The sequence below is a fragment of the Triticum aestivum genome, chromosome 3B, assembly GCF_018294505.1.
Source record: "Triticum aestivum cultivar Chinese Spring chromosome 3B, IWGSC CS RefSeq v2.1, whole genome shotgun sequence".
Lineage (NCBI taxonomy): Eukaryota > Viridiplantae > Streptophyta > Magnoliopsida > Poales > Poaceae > Triticum > Triticum aestivum.
Window position 1 is genome coordinate 832,205,653 of NC_057801.1, and position 22,392 is coordinate 832,228,044.

General features: G+C 47.3%; 1 protein-coding gene across 1 annotated transcript; it reads left to right on the forward strand.

Moving 5' to 3' along the window:
* Positions 1-6,903: 6,903 nt before the first annotated feature.
* Positions 6,904-10,623, forward strand: LOC123068070 (uncharacterized). Its single transcript, XM_044490573.1, has 3 exons — positions 6,904-7,598; positions 9,302-9,645; positions 9,766-10,623. The coding sequence occupies exons 1-3, from the start codon at positions 6,904-6,906 to the stop codon at positions 10,485-10,487; spliced, it is 1,761 nt and encodes a 586-aa protein (XP_044346508.1). The 3' UTR covers positions 10,488-10,623.
* The last annotated feature ends 11,769 nt before the right edge of the window (positions 10,624-22,392 follow it).

Below are 22,392 nucleotides of genomic sequence, written 5' to 3' on the forward strand. Positions count from 1 at the left end.
TAATCGTAATGGTTCATCTAATTATTTGACCGGCTGCATGCTGTCGTCCCCAACCTCCGCCATCCGCAGCAATAATCGCAGCCGACTCAGCCCGTAGGCAATTGCCAGTCGCCCTAACCTCGGCCATCCCAACGCCACTTGCAGGCCACGGCCCCAGGACCTCCGTCATCCTGACGCTGCTTGCTCTCCTCCCGGCGTTCGCTCTCATCTCCATGGCTGTGTGCGTTCGCAGGTCCGCAGGTTGGACTAGAAAGCATATGTGGCTGACGTGCATGCATGTATTGATTGGTACAGTACAAAATTCTATACTCAGCAGCCCCGCACACACTAATCCATCACATGCACTGCTGATCCAGCGGCCAGCGCCCCGCACATATCAGATTACTTGCAGTATGTGTACCATTTGTGGCATGGCTTCTTAGGATGTCTTCCATGCCCTCATTGTTTGTTATAAGGCGCCGGCTCCTAAGCTCTCGGTTCACAAATTGTGGAACTTGCTTGGGGAGGACTTTCTGGAGCATGAGGGTACAGATTGATTTCTTCTCCTGCTAGACAAGGAGGATGCGGATGATCGACCAAATTTACTTCTTTTGTTTTGGCATGTATATCATCTTAGAAATAGCTTGATATTTGGGGATGTAAAGGCTACCATCATGACATCGGTTAAATTTTCTAGACAATCTGTGGTTTTTTTTAATGGAGCTTCTAATATTCCTATGCCTACTCTGCGTCACAAAAGAAAACAAACATTGCATCAATTTGTTCTCGCGTCACATAATCTTCTCAACATGGATCGAGAGATGCCACAGGTTGGATCTTTAAGATTAATGTCGATGCTAGTTTTGTGGAGGAAAATTTAGCTAGCATAGGCATGGTGGTAAGAGATCATCATTGAGAGGTTATTTTTCATTTCGGAAGCTTTTCCCCTTCTCCAATGTGCGAGAAGCAGAACTCCGGGCGTGTATTGCTGGTTTTATGTTGCCGTGGCTTTGTACAATCCTGATGTGATAGAGGCTGGTTGCCTATTTATATAAAAGTATTTGTCAAATGGTGTACTTTGTAGGTTGTCCCTCACGGACTTGAAGAGAGAAGCCATTACCGTTGAGTAGATCAACATGGGGAAGAGTAAGGGGGGGAATGCTCTAATTTTTTTTACTGAAGGTGTATACTTTCAAGATACCAATTTTAGATTAATAATGTGACATTTCAAATGACTAATATTTAGGAATTCTAAGACAATGGGGAAATTATGCAAACATTTTGGATATCATTGATTTCAAGCTATGCAGAGGCCGGCATGTGTGCTTATGGTGTTTGTATATTCTTGATGTTCCATTTTCAGCCAATAAGATCCACCATTTTTTGGAAAAAAAATCATTCATTTCTTTTGGAATGTAGTATATGTTTGGACAGAAAGAGCTTTCATTGACTTATAACGTTGCATCGAGGCATTATACGAGCATAAAGTAGCATTTGATTTTGGTTAGAATGTATACATGCGTGTAATAAATATTTTTTTATTTAGTGCTGATTATATAAAAAGGTAAACAATCATGAATGAAAATCACACCTAAACAACGAACAAGAAAGTACTTCCAGAAGAAGTAATAGTTGCATGCTTCCTATTATTGATGCATGACAACTGTTGAGTATATTGTGTATGTGTATATTTGTGTGTAGAGTCCATCTCCCGTTTCCTTTGTATAGTTGAGGTTGTGGTCCACCTCTGTATTTATATATATGTGCCTGGTGCACCGATCAATACATCGAGATTGCACAGCCCATAACTTGTCCTTCTACATGGTATCTATCGCAGCACGATCCTAAACCCTAAAGCCGCTGCCGCCGCCGCGCTTCCACGCGCCGCCGCCGCCGCCGCCACCCGCCGCCGCCGCCGCCACCATCCTCCCGGTCGCCGTCGTCGCTGCTGGTCGCCGCCGCCTCTCTCCACCACCTTGCCCGCCGCTGCTGCCGCTTCTTTCCGAGGCCGCCGCCGCCGCTTGCTCCCGCTTCCGCCCACGCTCCCGCACCCTTCCCTCCCACCCGCGCCGCAACCCGCACCATCCCGTCTCCCTCCTCCCGCGCCGAGTCCCAAACCCTAACCCTCGCCAGGAGCTCCTCCTCGTCCACCGTCTCAAACCCGTTCGCCGGTCCCGATGTCACTCTCGTCCGCGATCTCAACATCCATGAGCGTGTTCCGGTCAAGCTTGATCACACCATCGCGTCCTACTCCGCTTGGAAGCGGTATTTTTCGCTTGTGTTCCGTGAGTACCTCCTGCACGGCCACGTGGACGGCACCATGGACTCAGCGCTCATGATCAACGACGAGGAGTGGATGATCCTCGACGCCACCATCATCCACTTGTTCTACCTCACCATCTCCAGCGACCTCTTCCACACCGTGGTGGACGACGAGGACGACGCCTATGCGGCCCGGACCAAGCTCAACGGCCTCTTCACCGACAACCGGCTGCAGCGCAAGGTCCTCCTCTACGGTGAGTTTTACGGGTGCCAGCAACTTGACTCATCCATCGATGATTTTTGCATGCGCCTCAAGAAGCTCGCCGATGAGCTCCATGATCTCGGGGAAAAGATCGGCGACGAGCTCCTCATCAGCACCCTCTCCGGCGGCCTCAACGAGGATTTCGGGAACGCCGCCTCCAACTTCACCCTCATCCCGGAGCCCACCTTCGCTAAGGTGGTCGCGTACCTCAAGTTGGAGGATCGTCGGATGCGGGTGGCGCGGACTCGCACGACCCACACCGCCCTCGTCGCCGGCACCCGCAGGGGTTTAGCCCCGCCACTACCATGCCCGACGCCGCCACAGCCGGCGGCGCCCGCCTTCCCGCCAGGTTTCCCGCCCGCCCCGGCCGCCCCCTTCCCGCCGCCCCAGCCGGCGGCCAATGGGGGGGGGGTCGTCGCGGCGGTCGTTGTGGTGGCCGCAAGCAGGGGGGCGCATGCGCTCAGGGAGGAGCACCCCGCCCACCGCAGCAGGCTTCTCAGCCGGCCCCGTGGTACGCCGACCAAAACCCATGGACCGGCGTTGTACACGCCTACTCCATGCCGGTTCCTCGGGCCCCTGCACCGGGCATTCTCGGCACCCGGCCACAGCCACACCAGGCGTACTACACCGCGCCGCAGCCCTACGCGGCGCCCTACGGTCAGCAGCCGCCGCCAGGTGGGCCGCCGCTGCTGCCCCTGACGGCCGCACCGCCTCTCCCGCCGGCACCGTGGGACCCGGCCCTTTTGGCGGCTCTCCACAACACTCCTTCCCCGTCCAGCTACACCGGCGCGGCGACTGGTACATGGATAGCGGCGCCACCGCTCACATGGCGGCATACCCCGGTAACCTCCACACCGCCCATCCTGTCCACACCTCCAACCGCATCACCGTCGGTGACGGCTCTTCTCTTCCTATCACCCATATTGGTCATACATATTTTCCATCTAACTCCACTCCCATATCCATGTCTAATATTCTAGTTTCTCTTAAACTTATTAAAAATCTTGTTTCTGTTCGTTCTCTTACACGTGAAAATCCGGTTACCGTTGAATTTGACGAATGTGGTTTTTCTGTTAAGGACGATCGCACGCGGATGGTGCTCCACCGATGTGACAGCCCCGACGAGCTCTACCCGGTTCACTCCGCCACCTCCACCACTTCCGCCGCCCCTATCGCTCTCGCCACCGGAGTGGATCTTTGGCATGCTCGCTTGGGTCATCCTAATCCTGCCACCCTTTGCCACATACTTTGGAGTTTTTCTTTCACGTGTAATAAGAACGAGGATCACTCGTGTCATGCATGTCGCCTCGGCAAACATGCTCGTCTTCCGTTTAGGGCTTCTTCTTTTGTTGCATCGTACCCATTTGAGTTAATTCACAGTGATGTTGTACCTCTCCTGTTGCCAGTAATACGGGCTTTCTTTATTATCTTGTCATACTTGACGATATTTCGCATTATGTGTGGACCTTCCCGTTGCGCCGCAAGTCGGATGTTATATCCACTCTCGCCGCCTTCTACTCTTATGTTCTCACGCAGTTTGGTCGTCCCATTCTCGCGTTGCAGACAGACAACGGGAAGGAGTTTGACAACCTCGCTGTTCGTAATCTTCTCACCACACATGGCACGATCTTTCGTCTAACTTTCCCGTACACCTCGCAGCAGAACAGTCGTGCTGAGCGCATCCTTCGCACTCTCAATGACTGCGTTAGGACTCTTCTCTTTCATGCCAATGTGCCTCCGCGCTTTTGGCCTGACGCTCACGCCACCGCTTCTCTCCTCATCAACATCCGCCCGTGTCGTACTCGCGGGAACTTTACACCTCATCATCTTCTCTTCGATGCACCCCCTGTTGGGGAACGTAGCAGAAATTCAAAATTTTCCTACGTGTCACCAAGATCTATCTATGGAGAAACCAGCAATGAGGGGAAGGAGAGTGCATCTAGATACCCTTGTAGATCGCTAAGCGGAAGCGTTCAAGAGAACGGGGTTGAAGGAGTCGTACTCATCGTGATCCAAATCACCGGAGATCCTAGTGCCGAACGGACGGCACCTCCGCGTTCAACACACGTACAGCCCGGTGACGTCTCCCATGCCTTGATCCAGCAAGGAGAGAGGGAGAGGTTGAGGAAGACTCCATCCAGCAGCAACACAACGGCGTGGTGGTGGTGGAGGAGCGTGGCAATCCTGCAGGGCTTCGCCAAGCACCTGCGGGAGAGGAGGAGGTGTCACGGGAGGGAGGGAGGCGCCAGGGCTTCAGGTGCGGCTGCCCTCCCTCCCCTCCACTATATATAGGGGCAAGGAAGAGGGGGCGCAGCCTTGACCCTTCCTCCAAGGAAGGGTGCGGCTAGGGAGGAGTCCATCCTCCCCAAGGCACCTAGGAGGTGCCTTCCCCCTTTGGGACTCTCCCTTTCCCTTATCTCTTGGCGCATGGGCCTCTTGGGGCTGGTGCCCTTGGCCCATATAGGCCAAGGCGCACACCCCTACAGCCCATGTGGCCCCCACCCCGGGGCTGGTGGACCCCCTGGTGGACCCCCGGACCCCTTTCGGCACTCCCGGTACAATACCGATAATGCGTGAAACTTTTCCGGCGACCAAAACAAGACTTCCCATATATAAATCTTTACCTCCGGACCATTCCGGAACTCCTCGTGACGTCCGGGATCTCATTCGGGACTCCGAACAACATTCGGTAACCACATACAAACTTCCTTTATAACCCTAGCGTCATCGAACCTTAAGTGTGTAGACCCTACGGGTTCGGGAACCATGCAGACATGACCGAGACGTTCTCCGGTCAATAGCCAACAGCGGGATCTGGATACCCATGTTGGCTCCCACATGTTCCACGATGATCTCATCGGATGAACCACGATGTCAAGGACTCAATCAATCCCGTATACAATTCCCTTTGTCTAGCGGTATTGTACTTGCCCGAGATTCGATCGTCGGTATCCGATACCTTGTTCAATCTCGTTACCGGCAAGTCTCTTTACTCGTTCCGTAATACATCATCCCGTGATCAACCCCTTGGTCACATTATGCACATTATGATGATGTCCTACCGAGTGGGCCCAGAGATACCTCTTTGTCACACGGAGTGACAAATCCCAGTCTCGATTCGTGCCAACCCAACAGACACTTTCGGAGATACCTATAGTGCACCTTTATAGCCACCCAGTTACGTTGTGACGTTTGGAACACCCAAAGCATTCCTACGGTATCCGGGAGTTGCACAATCTCATGGTCTAAGGAAATGATACTTGACATTTAGAAAAGCTTTAGCATACGAACTACAAGATCTGTGCTAGGCTTAGGATTGGGTCTTGTCCATCACATCATTCTCCTAATGATGTGATCCCGTTATCAATGACATCCAATGTCCATGGTCAGGAAACCGTAACCATCTATTGATCAACGAGCTAGTCAACTAGAGGCTTACTAGGGACATGGTGTTGTCTATGTATCCACACATGTATTGCGGTTTCCGGTCAATACAATTATAGCATGAATAATAAATGATTATCATGAACAAGGAAATATAATAATAACTAATTTATTATTGCCTCTAGGGCATATTTCCAACACCCCCCTCTTATGATGGACTTCGCATCTTCGGCTGCCTTTGCTACCCTAGCATCGCCGCTACTGCGCCTCATAAGCTTGCACCCCGCTCCGTCGCCCGCATCTTTCTCGGCTACCCACCTAACACTAAGGGCTATCACTGTTATGATCCCGTCTTCCATCGCGTTTTCACCTCCCGACATGTTTACTTTGATGAGATGGTGTTTCCATTTCAGCAGCAGGTACCTCTTGTCGTCTCGTCACCGCCGGCCACCGCCGGCCCTTCGACGACTTCGTCAGGTGGACGGTCCCGTTCGGCCCGTGGACCGCCTTCGGGCTTTGGCGGTCCTCGCGCCCTCACGCCGGCGCCCGCCCCCTCGGCCTCCTCGGCCGACTTTGACGGCGCAGCTGGCGCCCCTCCTTCACCCGCCACCGCCGACTCGGGCGCCGCGGGATTGGGCGCTGCTGGCTCGGCCGCTTCTTCAGCCGCCTCGACGCCAGCCGCCTCGCCGACCCCGACACCGGCCACCTCGCCGGCCCTGACACCGGCCTCCTCGCCGGCTACAAAGCCGGCTACCTCGCCGGCCCTGACGCCGGCCTCCTCACCGGCTCCGACGCCGGCCGCCTCGCCGGCCCCGACGCCGGCCGCCTCGCTGGCTGCCTCGCCGGTGGCTCCGACAGCGACGCCTGGCCCAGTCACACGCGCTCGTACCGGCGTTCATCGTCCGAGCCTCCGGTACTCGAGCGACGAGTACGTCCTCACCGCCTCCACCGCGGAGCCGTCGCCTCTTCCCGCGTCCGCTCGCGCCGCCCTCCGTGATCCTCACTGGCTTGCGGCGATGCAGGAAGAGTTCGATGCTCTTCAACGGAACCGCACATGGACACTGGTTCCCCGGCCTCCTCGCGCCAACGTCATCACCGGCAAGTCGGTCTTTCGCCATAAGACCTGCTCGGATGGTACTCTCGAGCGCTACAAGGCTCGCTGGGTGGTCTGTGGTTTCCGCCGGCGCGCTGGAGTGGACTTCACTGAGACGTTTGCCCTGGTTGTAAAACCGGGCACGATCCGCACCGTCCTCCAGCTCGCCGTGTCCCGCAGCTGGCCGGTTCACCAGATGGACGTCTCCAACGCCTTTCTCCACGGCCATCTTGAGGAGCAAGTGTATTGTGAGCAACCCACCGGTTTCATCGACGCCTCACTTCCCGGCCATGTGTGTCTGCTGTCCCGCTCTCTTTACGGACTCAAGCAGGCACCCCGCGCCTGGTACCAGCGGATCGCCGGGTTTCTTCAGACACTGGGCTTCAGCGTTACTCGCTCGGACGCCTCACTGTTTGTCTATCGCCACGGTGACACGACTGCATATTTGCTTCTTTACGTTGATGACATCATCCTGACGGCCTCCTCCGCAGCTATTCTTCACCAGATTACTCTCCGGCTGCGTGAAGAGTTTGCTATTAAGGACCTGGGTGCTCTACATTATTTCCTTGTCATTGAGGTCGTTCGGCGCCCGGACGGTTTCTTTCTTCATCAGCAGAAGTATGCACATGAGCTTCTTGAGCGTGCTGGCATGCTCAACTGTCATCCTGTTGCTACTCCTGTTGACACGAAGGCCAAGGTCTCTGCTCTTGAGGGCTCGCCTGCGTCGGATGCTCCTTTCTACCGGTCTATCGTCGGCACTCTTCAGTATTTGACTCTCACCAGACCGGATCTTGAGTATGATGTTCAGCAGGTGTGTCTCCACATGCACGCCCCTCGTGACTCTCATTGGCTCTCGTGAAGCGGATCCTTCGTTACATCCGCGGCACGATGACCCTCGGATTGACACTCACGGCGTCTACTTCTCTGGAGATGGTGGCCTACTCCGATGCAGACTGGGCTGGCTGCCCCGATACTCGTCGGTCCACCTCTGGCTACTGCGTCTACCTCGGTCCTTCACTCGTCTCGTGGTCGTCCAAGCGACAACCCACGGTTTCGCGCTCCAGCGCGGAGGCTGAGTACCGAGCTGTGGCCAACGCTGTTGCCGAGTGCACCTGGCTACGACAGTTACTTCAGGAGCTGCATCATGGCGTCTCCCAGGCTACGGTTGTCTACTGTGACAACGTTTCTGCGGTGTACCTCTCCGCCAACCCCGTTCATCATCGCCGTACTAAACACATTGAGCTGGACATTCACTTTGTGCGCGAGCAGGTGGCTTTTGGACGTATTCGGGTTCTCCATGTGCCGACTGCACAACAGTTCGCCGATGTAATGACGAAGGGACTGTCGACTTCTACCTTCGAGGAGTTCCGTTCCAGTCTTTGCGTCACTGGCACCGCTTCGACTGCGGGGGGAGGGGGGTGTTGGGTATATTGTGTACGTGTATATTTGTGTGTAGGGCCCACCTCCTGTTTCCTTTGTATAGTTGAGGTTGTGGCCCACCTCTGTACTTAACGTGCCTGGTGCACCGATCAATACATCGAGATTGCACAGCCCATAACTTGTCCTTCTACAACAACAGATAGGAAGTATTTACCCTGAAGTGACTTAATCAAGTGTGTACCCTGCATGGAAGAGAATCAAGTCCATACTCTTCTTGTTTAACAACGAAGGAATCATAGTTGACCATGAGAGCCAGCTAGGTAAGGTAGAGTCGGATTAGGACAATTAAAAGGTATACACATACACCTGTTCTCGAACTCTGATTCCAAGTCCAAATTTATGCAACTCAGATCTACCTAGTTAACTGGATCCAACGCAAGTTATTCTAATGGACACCAAGCAAAATATGCCTGCAAGTGATTACTAAACAGTGGTTACCAGCTAAGTAGTCAATCAAAGGCAAAGTCAATGCACTATATGTGAAGGATGGTTAAGACAGGATGGCATCAGATGCGTGTCTCTGTTTCTGCCTAGCTGACTCCCTGCGGGTTTAGCCTTGCTGACACCAACAGCAAAGATAATTGATTCCCTGTCGCGCATACATATGCCTAACAAGATATAGAAGTCGGTTCGCCATGGAGTTGTCTAGTACCATGTGAAAGAGAATCACCTCATTTAGTTATCAATTCTTGTTTGGGAAAGAAGGAACAGTAGTTGACCAAAGCCAGCTAACAAGAAGAGTGTAATTAGGATGATCAAAAGGCGATACGTTTCCCAAACCCACAATCCAAGACATAAACAACTCATCATGAATCCAGTAAGCTCAGACCAACCTAGTAGTAGGCACATCCAAGTTGGGCTATAAAATTGGCACCATCCAGTGTATCCCTCCCAACTCACCATCACAACTGCACGTCACTACCAAACAGAGAATATCTCAACCTAGCTAGAAACTTCGTCACTTCAAGTAGGGAAACAGAGAATATCTCAACCTTGCTAGCCCTGTGCGCCTTCATCGCCGTCGCCGATGCTCAGGCGAAGGCGCCAGTGGACCCCGCGCTGCCAAAGAACTCCCACATGATCCACCCGGGCCGGTTCGGTAAGAGGGACCATGTGATCTCCTGCGATGACACCAAGGACGGGAAGAACCCCTGCGTCGCCACCTGCGACAAGCGCTGCCCCAACGAGTGCATCGTTATGTGCCCAGGTTGCAAGACCTACTGCTGTAAGCATATATACATACATCATGCGTATCACCTATACATATATTCACACATACTAGCTATGTCCATACAAATTAAGAAGTCGAGATGCCTAAATTAATTACTTAACATTTTTGTACGAGTGTGCGACTTCTACCCCGGCATGTCGTGCGGGGACCCACGCTTCACTGGTGCCGACGGCAACAACTTCTACTTCCACGGCAAGAAGGATCAGGACTTCTGTGTCCTCTCCGATGCCGACCTCCACATCAACGCTCATTTCATCGGCAAGCGCAACCCCACCATGAGCCGTGACTTCACCTGGATCCAGGCTCTAGGCATCCGCTTCGCCGACCATCAGCTGTATATGGGTGCCCAGAAGACCATTGAGTGGAACAACGACATTGACCGCCTAGAGATGGCCTTCGACGGAGCATCTATTGAAATCCCTGCCAACCTTGGTGCCAAATGGGAGTCTGACATCATTCCAGGGTTGACCGTCACTAGGACTGCTGTCACCAACGGTGTGAGGGTGCAGCTCCAGGGAGTGTTCGATATCATGGCTAAAGTTCTGCCCATCACTGAGGAGGACTCCCGCATCCATAATTATGGTGTGACCAAGGATGACAGCCTTGCACATTTGGACATCGGGTTCAAGTTCAACAACCTTACTGACGATGTCCACGGCGTGCTAGGGCAGACCTATCGCTCCGATTACGTCAACAAGCTTAGCATGACTGCTAACATGCCGGTCATGGGTGGTGCTACTAGGTATGTCTCCTCTGGCATCTTTGCCACTGACTGCGAAGTGGCAAGGTTTGGCCACCATGTTGGCATCTCCATGGTTACTGCTCAGGCTAACTAAAATGTGGCTTCAATGTGGCCACCATCCGTGTGTGGGAGTCATAAATAAATTTGTTTTCACGGACAGAAGTAGTTGATAATTGTAAGACTATTAATTGTTGTTACTGTCCAAGATATCACTGAGCTTGTTTAATATATGTAAATCAATGAAAAGATTCGTTATAATTTTTTTATTTGTTTTGGATGAACAAAAAGAAATTTTGAACTCGTGATAACCTAGAGCTCAGATGTGCTAGCTGGAGCTCTCATACTCTACGTATATACTTGCTCCCTCCCTACGGTGAAACGTGTACGTTTGACTTTAAAATTTGTCCACAAAATAGTGTATATCTATATTCTCAATGCACATTAAAATAGAAAAAAATGCTTCTCTCTTATCACACGGTAATCAAGACCAATAGCATTCTATACATGGTCTCTTTAATTTTTACATGCACTTAGGTCATTGGGGGTAGGATAATTAAAGAGCAGAGAGATGGCGGCTTGCACATTTCCAATGCATTTTTTACTCCACTTCATAATTTGACCTAAAATTTCTATATGTACACTTTTCACCGGACGGAGGGAGTATATGCCTAACTCGTCTAGAGATAATGAAAACTGGAAGGGTTGGACGCGCTTTGCTTTGCCGTTGGTGTTGTTTGATTTTCATAATTTCTTTACTCTCTCTTCTCAAAATATAAGATGTGTTAGTTTTTTAGAAAATCTGAAGTTTGACTATTCAATATACATAATATCAAATTGGTAGCATTAGACTCATCATGAAATGAACTTCCTTATATTTATTTAGTATTGTGGATCTGGAATTTTTCGCTCTGAACTTGATAAAAGTTAAAGAAATGTAACTTAAAAAAATACCTTATTTTGGAACTGAGGGGGGATTTGATTTGATGAGTGGAGGAGACGATGAAGTGTGTTTCCTTTCTATTTATAATGCGGTGTTATGGTGGGCCTTTCATAGTGTGTTTCGGTGTTATCTGCTAATCAACCCATACTTAATGTGCGTCGGTGGCTACATATACTATATTGGTGCTACAATATCACATGTTGGCATTCTTTTTCTAGGTGGTGAGAGGGTGCACGGGGTTGATACATTTTTGCGGCCGGTTGTTGTTGAATGATTTGTAAAAAGGTTGACCCGGTCAGAATCGTTAACCAAATCCAAAATTTAAATACGGAGTGTTTCAAAATTAGGAAGCATAGTGAATTCAGAATTTAATAAGAGTGCTCCTTGAGAAATTGTTGACTCGGTTAAATCGGATGACCCAATCCTGAATTGAAGACCTCCATTGATTGTGTGGCCTTAGAAATTAGGAAGCATTGTGCGACTAGGGAGCATAGTGAATTAAAAGACTTTAATAAAGGAGCTCCTTAAGAAATTATTTACGCGGTCAAAATCGAGTGACCCAATTTCAAATTGAAGACCTCAATTGATTGTGAGACATTAAAAATTAGGAAAAACAGTGTATTTATAGATAGAAAATAATACTCCCTCCATCTCAGTTTACAAGTCCTACGCGTATACCTAGGTTACCAATTTGACCACCCTAATATAAACTATATAACACAAAAATTATATCTTTTGAAAATAGAACATTTGAAGTTTATATTGGTATATTTTTTGTAATATATGACTTGTATTAGGTTGGTCAAATAGACGACCTAGGGGTACGCGCACGCCCTGTAAACTGAGAGAGAGGTAGTACAAATCTAGTTGAAATGCAAACCTTCTTAAACCATCATATCATTGACTAACTAGAGCGCAAAAGTGGAAATCAGAGTATTGCATGTTGTATATGATAAAAAGTGAAGCATATCAACGAAAGCCTAATGCATACCTAAACACCCAAAATGAAGCAACATACACCAAACTGAATTGTTATGTTGCCTATGTACAAACAATGGTAAAGGAAACTCTCATCGTAACAAATAAATTATTATAGTGTTAAGGGCTATTATGCATTGATACATTTGTAACAAGTTTGAAGGCTTCACATAATGATGTGTTATTTTTGTTGTCTCTAAATCCTACTTACCAAGGCGAAGCATGATGAATTATTTTATGTCGGCAACATTCCTACAATCCAATTGTTTTATCGAATGAGAGAGTCTAGCCGTATCAGGCACTAGGATGTTCTTTGGGGCGGGTGAGTGGGGGGATTGTGTGGATGTAAAGTGGAAAAACCTCAAGAACCTTTCGATGGTATAGAAGGTGTAGATGGATATCCCCTAGACGACCACCCTAGGCTTCTCTAGCGGGTTATCGTACAAGAAGATCCACTCATGCTTGAGCGGATGAGGTTCCGAAGGGGTTAGCCATTCCATGCATAGAAATTTCAACGGCAACCTTGCCCCCTCCCTCTCCTTCGCATCAGAGGGCCTCATATCAATGCCATCGGCCATGCCGCGGTAGTGGCGGCAGCGGCCGCGGCGGCTCATGGCTACATATAGTAGTTGTCAAACTACCACTTCTACAAATAATCGGCAAGTTTGGACCATGGGCCCACATGATCCTATTCTCCGAGACTGGATAACTTTTTTTAACTGTGAAAAAAATCACATACAGTAAAAATGACAAATGTATATTGGCATGGAAATGCAATCATTTAAGGGTTGTATTGATATGAAGATGAACTAGTGCACAATAAGTTACATAAGCTCCGTCCCAAAAATAAGTGTCTCAACTTAACACATAGTTGACACACTTATTTTGGGACGAAGGGAGTAACTTTTAGTGTTTTCCCTACATCATGTTAATCTTTATATCGTCATTTTCCATCCATTAACTATTGTATATGCATTTTTTGATAATTTATAGTAATTTGTAAATGTTATTTGTACCAAGTAAACAACATATGTACATAGGTTCGTAGAATAGAAGAAAATCACAAGGGACGAAGTCTCGGAGTAGGGGAAACTGACAATGATTTAAGAACACTATTGAGTTACATACTTATTATATGCCTGTTTGGTCAAGTGGGGATGAAGAAAAGTCCAACAATATTGAAAATATGTATATAGTTACAATATCTTTTTCTCAACAAATGGTGGATTTTATTGACTCAAAATAAAGTATCAAGAGAATACAAACACATTTAGCACCACCTGGCATGTGCATAGCTAGGACACACACACACGCACGCACGCACGCACGCATGTCGGGAATTAACAAAGTCATAAAAGGCCAAAGTTATGCCAAAGTGACGAAAAAGGGAAAACCCCGAAGCTATCAAATCCGTGATCAGCAATCTACAACAATAACCATAATTGCACAACTCATCGCATGACACCACATGAATGAGGATGTTCTTCAACAACAATGCCTCGGGAAGAGAGCGATGCTAAAGAGCCCACAGTCACCGGATCCAACCATCAAAGGCTAATTCTAGGTTTTCACCCGGAAGAACACATCAGAGCATATCCTAGCAATGCCTTCAATAAGGTAACGACAGAATACCAATACCATTGCCAAGTATAACCAACTCCGATCAGGCCTAGGTTTTCACCCCGGAGCTCGAGACCGGGTGTACGAGTAGCACCTCCCTGGAAGTAAATCATGTGTTGTCGCCACCACCTTTAATTCCGTGATCCCAGCAGCTACATGTGATGACCCATGGCCGCTGCACCATCATACCCTCTGCATCAAGTCCTCATTCATAGAATGCATCTCACCGTCGAAGACAACACTAGATCTGAAGAACTTTCGGTGCTTACAGCACTCCACAGCAATGCCACCACCATATGACGAAGTTGTCATAACACGAAGCAACAATGACGGCGGAGAGTTTTTAAAGTACTCTGGTACTCCCTGCGAGGAGGTGGGAGTACCGGATAAATCCAATCATCCATCTACAGGGGTATTCTGGATCATTTGCCTTGACTAATTAGTTTTGACTTTTCTTCAATCGCAATCGACCACATGTGGCCGCCGCAATCGCACTGTGTTACCTCATCGTGGTAGCGGCTAGAGCCTTTGTCCTCCCCATCACTGCCCCACTAGTTATTGGTAATAGTCATCCGTGAATTCATGTTAATTGTAGATTAATTGAACTGTTGCGCCATAAGATCTGCATTCCTCCCCAAACAACTGTGATGGGCCAGTTTCTCGGAGCCATCCCCGTCCAATTCGTGTAGCCACCGCCATCGGCGGCCGCCATTCACATGCACATGACGGTGTGCACAACCTGGATTGTGAGGCATGAACGCACGGTGTGAACTTCTCTAGCCTACTTCAAATCCCCTGGGTGGTGATGACCCTGCGCTCATCAAGGCCCGCCATGCGAATTGGACGGGGTTCATCACAGTTGATTTTGAGATTTTCTTTCTGCGAATGATATTGGTTTGGGATTAGGGTTCATCACAAAATTATGTTTGAAGTATGAGTTCACGCCCTTACGAGCAGGTCCCCACGGAATTGGCGTCTCATTCTATTTAATCGTGCACTGGATTTCTATTTATAATTAATACTTCTATAAGATTGAGAAATAAATAGATCACCAATTGATTACGATTTTACCCCTACCATCAAGGTACTCCATATTTGTTTGAGGTAGTACTCTCTAGGACTTGTATTGGAGTACCATCTAAGATTAACCATCGGATTAAGACGGATGGATGGCTCACATTCATTTAGAGGTACCGTAAAAGACCTCCGGCGGCGAAGGACACTACCGCAGATTCACATCTCGCCGGAGAGAGCCATGTCGAGCTCGGTCGGTCCCGGGGCCGACATGGCTGGATCTAAGGGCACCAAAGACAGATTTGTTTGGCGGCCAAGAACCAAGGACCCAAGGCTCTAAGCCCACCATCCCATCGACAACAGCCGAGGTGTCCGCCAACGCACCGCCAGAGGATGCTCTACTGTGAGGAGTCCGCGGCGAGAGGAGGGGGCGACCAGATCCTCGCCGCACCTTCATCGGTGGCTCTGCGGCGAGCCGACAACCACCTCTGGCGTCGACTAGGAAGAGGGGAAGCGGGAGGGAGGGCTGGCGGCATGAATGGTTGTCACCACCCGAGTGGCTCCTGTAGGAACGACGCGGGGGCTGATCGTATTCACTATTAACAATGCATTATCAAAATAACAATGAATCATTATGAAAACAATAAAGTATGTGTCGAAGAATCATATCAGAGGGAGGTTATTCCTTGCCCTTTGACCTCCTTAACAAATCCCTCGAGTTCGCCAAGATAGTGGCTACTCTTGAAGCTCCTGCATGCACTGCTTTGTTGCCGCCAAGTAGCAGATGAAATCTGTGCAACAGCGTGGAGCTAATATAAGTTGCTTTTGTTCTGATAAAACCACCAAATTAACTGTAGAGGCCTATAGATTAAAAATATTGCATTCCTCGTAGTAGTATTAACGACAGATTAAGACTTTGCCAGAACTTCTCTGAAGCGCAATCCCTCTTGGCAGGCTCTTTTCTTGTCCTCAACTACGTCACTTTCCTCGTAGTAGTATTTACTGCTGCTCATTGTCTGGTACTCCTTCTGTTCGGAATTACTTGTCACAAAAATGGATGTATCTACACCTAAAATACATCTAGATACATTCATTTCTCCGACGAGTAATTCCGAACGGAGGGAGTAGAAGAGAGCTTAGAGATTCCGCAAAAAAAAAAGAGCTTAGAGGTGGCCCTTTGTTTAATACTGTACAAACTTGCGCGTGATAGTTTAGCTTATGATTGTAAGAACATGTGATTGTGCAGTAAAGCTCTCACCTTTCATCTGTGTTATGTTCAACTTGTCAATTGACATGGACTTGGAATTGTCATTGCAAGTTTGTAATCGTGCCGTTCAATGATGATAAGACCTTATGTTTGTGGATGTGATATTTGTGCTTAACCTGCTTTGTGCCATCTTTCGTGTCAAAATCAGTTTGTGGATGTCCAAAAAACAAAGGAAATGCTGTCCAAATTTAGTTATTCTTGCTGTCCAAATTTAGTCCAGTGCTTGCTGTCCAAATTAGTTGTTTGTGGCTGTGATATTCCTGCTGTTTCGGTCCAAAATTATCTGAAGAAACTTGTCTGAAAACTGTAGTGATCAATGTTTGTGTATGTGATTTTTGTGATATTATTCCTCTCAAAATCAATTGTTTTGATGTCCAAAATACAAATAAAATGCTGTCCAAATTTAGTTATGCCATACTAGTCATTATACAGAAACAGAGCACTCACTAAATTTGGACAGCCTAAATTGTGGCCAAAAAGCGCAACAGGGCACTGCTAAATAATGGCCAAAACGCTTAATAGAGCACTCCCAGGGACAGCTACGGTCTAAATACGTCAAAACAGCCTAAACAGTGGCCAACAAAGCACTCCCAGGTTGGAAAACAGCCTAAACAGAGTCACAGCCATCGGTCCCATTCGGTCCATTCGGGCTGACCGAGCTTTGCTCCTCTCGGTCAAGTCCTGGATAGTAGGCTCGCTGGACACCTCGGTCCGGTCCGGACCGGACCGGCCGCGGCTGGTCCAAAGGCTGGCTCGGTCAAAGCCCGGATCGGACCGGACCGCGTCCACCCTGATGTGCAACAGAGTGGAGCTAATATAAGTTGCTTTTGTTCTTGATAAAACCACCAAATTAACTGTAGAGGCCTATAGATTAAAAATATTGCATTCCTCGTAGTAGTATTAACGACAGATTAAGACTTTGCCAGAACTTCTCTGAAGCGCAATCCCTCTTGGCAGGCTCTTCTCTTTTTTCTTTGCGGGGGGAAAAGCATTTCATTAATTGATAATGGTTTTACATTCCTCACTAATGATAGTGCTAATCTCCTGGGGTACATTAGAGAGCCAGCATGCAGTGCGTTGTTGGCCACGGCCAATGGCTGGCAGGCTCTTCTCTTGTCCTCAACTACGTCACTTTCCTCGTAGTAGTATTTACTGCTGCTCATTGTCTGGTAGAAGAGAGCTTAGAGGTGGCCCTTTGTTTAATACTGTACAAACTTGCGCGTGATAGTTTAGCTTATGATTGTAAGAACCTGTGATTGTGCAGTAAAGCTCTCCCCTTTCAACGATACAATAAAATGATAACTCACTTTCAATTCAACATCCTACTTGAGCTCAGGGGTTTCATTAACTCTGCACATTTGGTTTATTTGGTTCGGTAAATACAGTTTCTCGGTCTGTATGGTATCCATACTTCAGTAAATACAATTTGAAATTGAAAAACGGTTTGGTTTTGGTATATACAAAAATATTTCAGTATTGTTTCGGTACATACCAAAATAACGAATTTGAAATAAGGAAACAATTTTAGTTCTGGCCATCAATTTCAGTGACTGAATATTTCCTATCGATCATTTTTAGACCACCTGAAACACGGTTCTGCACAAGAACACGAGCATAACTAGTATAGCTAGTAGCCTAGTATCCTTGTAAAAATGAATAATTACAGAACACATACTCTAGATTACCTCCGCAACATTACAGGCAAATGGATTCATGGATGGATAAACTTTACAAACTAATTAGGACATCTAGGAATATAGCAGGAATCACGTGGATATACCTCTGCAAACTGCAAGTAGTCATCAGAACTTTTGTTCAGAGAATATAGCAGGAATCACGTCAGAGTTGTAAGCCTGATGAAATGAAATGAAACTGTGATAAAGCACAAGCATAACTAGTAGCCCACTTCACACGATTAGAGTTTAAAAGTAGTAATTAGGACATGTATGTTACGATATGCTATATTGCTGCCACTCTCAGCCATCTGTTGACCTGAACTTCTGAAGACGAACACAGAAAAATAACAAGATGCGGAGTTAGATTTAGAGCCACAAGTGATAGGTACCTGTTTTTTTTTTTGACAAAGGATGAATTTTATTGGCTTAAAATGAAGCATTAAAAGGATACGAAACACGATGACCACACATCATGCCTCTACATAATTAGGATGCACACAACCACCAACACACACGCAAAAACACGCCGAGAACTAGCAAAGGCATATAAGACAAAATCTATGTTATGCGTAGGCGAGGAAAAAAGAAAATATCGCTAAGCGATCAGATCCGCGATCGATAAACTATATCTGTACCAGCCATCTTATGACATCAAATGTACAACGAGGTTCTTCAACAATAAGGACTTTAAGAAGGAAGTGTTTGCTCAAGTGCCGCCATCACGGATCCAACGAGCAAGGCCAGAATCTAAGATTTCACAATGAAGAATTAGTCCGAGCATATCCAAGCAATGTTTTCAACAAGGTAACGACGTAAAACAACATCGACGTTGCCATTACCAGGTATAACCAACTCCGTTCAGATCAGGGTTTCACCCTGGAGCTCAAGACCTGGTGCACTTTTTTTTAATAGTTTGGATTGCTTACCACACATGTGTCATGTGATACATCGGGTGCACTAGTAGCACTACCATCACAGTAACATGTGTTATCGCCACCATTTTTCCACGATCCCAGCAGTTAAATGCGCTATGGGACCGCCACCGATGCACAACCATCCTTTTGCATCAAGCCGTCGTCTATAATTTGCATCTCACCACTAAAGTCAACCACCGGATCTAGAGAGATGAACCCTCTTTAAGATTTTTTATTGACTACTGTTGTCGTGGAGCCATAGGAGGTCGCTATAGCACAGTCTCCAACCACCACCACCTAGCCGATCATGCCCACCTGATTTCACAACCACGTCCGCTTGCTAACATGTCCTGTTTCGGTCTAGTGGACCAGCAGGAGGGGCTTATTGCTTGAGGTGGGATGGTTGTCAATCCAGCATTAGCAATACAACACACTAGCAACATAACAAATCTCCAACATCAATCGTCCAATTTCGTGCAATTTTCTAGGCTGTGCACGGTTGGGACGCAGGAGAGCCATAGTGGCGAGGGCCGGTGGGCTGCTGGTGTCAGTGGTGGGGGGATTTGACGAGGAATAGTTGATAACCCACAAGTATAGGGCATCATTTGTAGCCTTTTTTGATAAATAAGATTGTCGAATCCAACGAGGAGCTAAAGGTAGAACATATTCCCTCAAGTTTTATCGACCACCGATACAAGTGTAGGCACACTTGACGTTTGCTTTACCGAAAACAAGTATGAAACTATTTTGTAGGTGTGATGCTGGAACTACTTTGCAAGAATAAAACTAGGAGTACTTTGCAAGATAATAAAAGTTAGTTGTTTAGTAGAGATATTTTTGTCACACAAGAAAGTTATTTGTCCCTAGGTGATCGATAACTAAACCGTTAATCATTATTGCAATTTTATATGTGGGAGAGGCATGAGATAATATACTTTCCGTACTTGGATCATATGCATTTATGATTGGAACTCTAGCAAGAATCCACAACTTCCAAAGATCATTAAAGTAAAACCCAACCATAGCATCAAGTATCAAGTCCTCTTTATCCCATACGCAACAACCCCCTTACTCGGGTGTAAGCTTCTATCACTTTAGCCACCCACCAAAAACGAATCATGAATCTATTGCAACACCCTACAGCGGGGATCCCTCACGTTTGCACGACACGAAGGGCACCATAGGACAACACCAAAATAAAATATATAACTCAAACCAATCATGATCATCAATCAACCCATAGGACAAAACAGGTCTACTCAAACATCATAGGATAACCAGATATCATTGGATAATAATATATAGTGTTGAGCATCATGTTTATGTAGAGAATTGCAGCGGGAATAGAAAGGTTACACCGGTGCATAGAAGGGGAGAAAGTTGATGTTGACGGTAGCAAGATTGTTAGTGTAGATTGTCATCATGATCCTTGCCCCGGCGGCGTTCTGGCGCCACCGGGAGAGAGGGGGATAGAACCCCCTCCTTCTTCCTTGGCCTCCTCCTAGATGGGAGGAGAGTTCCCACTCTAGTCCACGGCCTCCATGGCGGCGGAGGAACGAGAGCCCCTCCGAGATTGGATCTATATCTCTGTTCTCTTCTGTTTCGCGTTTTTGTTTTCTGGCATTTCACCGTTTTTTCATAAATTATATTTCTTGCAGCGAAAGAAGGGCCCCAACCGTCTTACCGGGTGCCCACTAGGCACCACCACGCGCCAGGGGGTGTGGGCCGCTCCCTGGTGGGTAGTGGAGGCTGTGGACCTCCGTTTGCGTTGATTCCACCTCCAAAAAATTACATATATTCCAAAATAATTCTCTATAAATTTCTGGCGTTTGGACTCTGTTTGATATGGATATTTCTCAAAACAAAAAACATGCAAAACAAAGAACTGGCACTGAGCACTGGATCAATATGTTAGTCCTAAAAAATAATATAAATATTGTCAAAAGTATATAAAAGTTGTATAATATTGGCATAAAACAATTAAAAATTAGAGATACGATAGAGACGTATCAATAGCTGAGCAAGTCACAGGGTCGCTACTCGCCTCGGCGGGATTGTGCTGCGACCAACCATGCTTGTCATGCTCGTGACCTCGTCACCCGCATGCACTCCGGTGTCGGCGGCGGCTTGTGCTGGTGACCTGACCTGCCCTGCCCATGACCATGAGCACTGGGTGAGCTTGATTGGTACTTGGTCGAGAGACTCCTGCTCGGTGCCTTAAGCGCCGGCCAGGAGAACCAGCGCACATGTGTCCCCATTAGGTAGGCCCAAAATCATGGCAACCTGCTCACTCGCCCAGGGCGCCTTGGTTCGCTCGGTCATGGTTGACGAGTTGACTGATCGACCGTTGCCTATTGAAAAAAATAAGAGAAAATAGCTAAAAATTAAAATAGCTTTGCAAATTAAAAAATCATGAATTTGAAAAGATTACAAACCTCAAAAAAGTTGACGTTTTTGGGGGAGAAAAGTCACAAATTCAAAAATAAGTTCGTAGTGATTTTGAATAAAAGTTCGTAGATTTGCAATAAGTTCGCTGATTTTTTGTAAACAAAATTCAGGATTTTTTGCAGATTTAGAAAACATCATCTATTTCAAAAAAATCATGGATTTTTTTGAATAATTTGATTTTCAAAAAGTTCATGGGTTTGAAGAGATGTCATTAGTTGTGATTTTTATAAGAAATAATTTGATTTTTTTTTTGCAGGGGAGAAATAATTTGATTTGACTGAGCTAATGTAGGTGGTGGTTTTGGGAAATTACCGATTTGATTTGGATTATTCTGATTTACTGTATTTAGATTGGTTTTTATTTTCTATGGCATCTGTTGGGATCAAAAAACATTAACAGGAAAAAAAGGGCAGAGAGTGTGGGGAGGAAAAAACACAGGAGGAGGTGAGGGGAATTTTCGAACTCTCCTTTAATAGTTGAGATTTGCTTGGTAGGGGAAGTGACAGAAATATTTCATTTAGTTAAGATGTTGATAGGACTTTCTTTGAATTGATTGCGTATATGCATGACATGGTTTTGGAAAAGTAATGATTTGCTTTAAATTATTTCAATTTACTCAATTTACGATCATTTGCATTATGTACGCCATGGATTGCAATTAAAAAATCAATGGAAAAAAGGGTAGTGAACGTGGGGATGAAAATATTGGGGATGAGGGGAGGCAAATCTACCAACCCTCCTTTAATAGTAGGGATTATCACTACACCACAACACTACACCCCCAACAGTCAGGTTGGTCGGGAATACAAGTTATCCCGACCCACAGTCGGTCAGGAAAGACTATTGCCGACCGACCCTGTCTGTTGGGGAAAGTCCAGACGGGAAAACCCTTTCCCGACCGACATATATTTCCCGACGACTGCTTGTTGGCTATGGTGTATCTTTCCCGACCAACTTCCTGTTGGGCCTGCCATGGGCCTTTCCCGACCAATAGTCCATTGGGGCTGCCTTGGGTCTTTCCCGGCCGACTATCTGATAGAGTATTATTTCTCGACCAACAATCCATTGGGGCTGCCATGGGCCTTTCCCAACCGACTATCAGATAGGCTATTCTTTCCCGACCAACATTCAGTTGGGCCTCA

Bases quoted from the DNA above. Each gene is read 5' to 3' on its own strand.
- LOC123068070 (XM_044490573.1), top strand. From the start codon at position 6,904: ATGCAGGAAGAGTTCGATGCTCTTCAACGGAACCGCACATGGACACTG. The intron at 7,599-9,301 runs GTATGCACATGA...GGCACCATCCAG, and splicing joins TTCTTTCTTCATCAGCAGAA to TGTATCCCTCCCAACTCACC. The intron at 9,646-9,765 runs GTAAGCATATAT...TTTTTGTACGAG, and splicing joins AGGTTGCAAGACCTACTGCT to TGTGCGACTTCTACCCCGGC.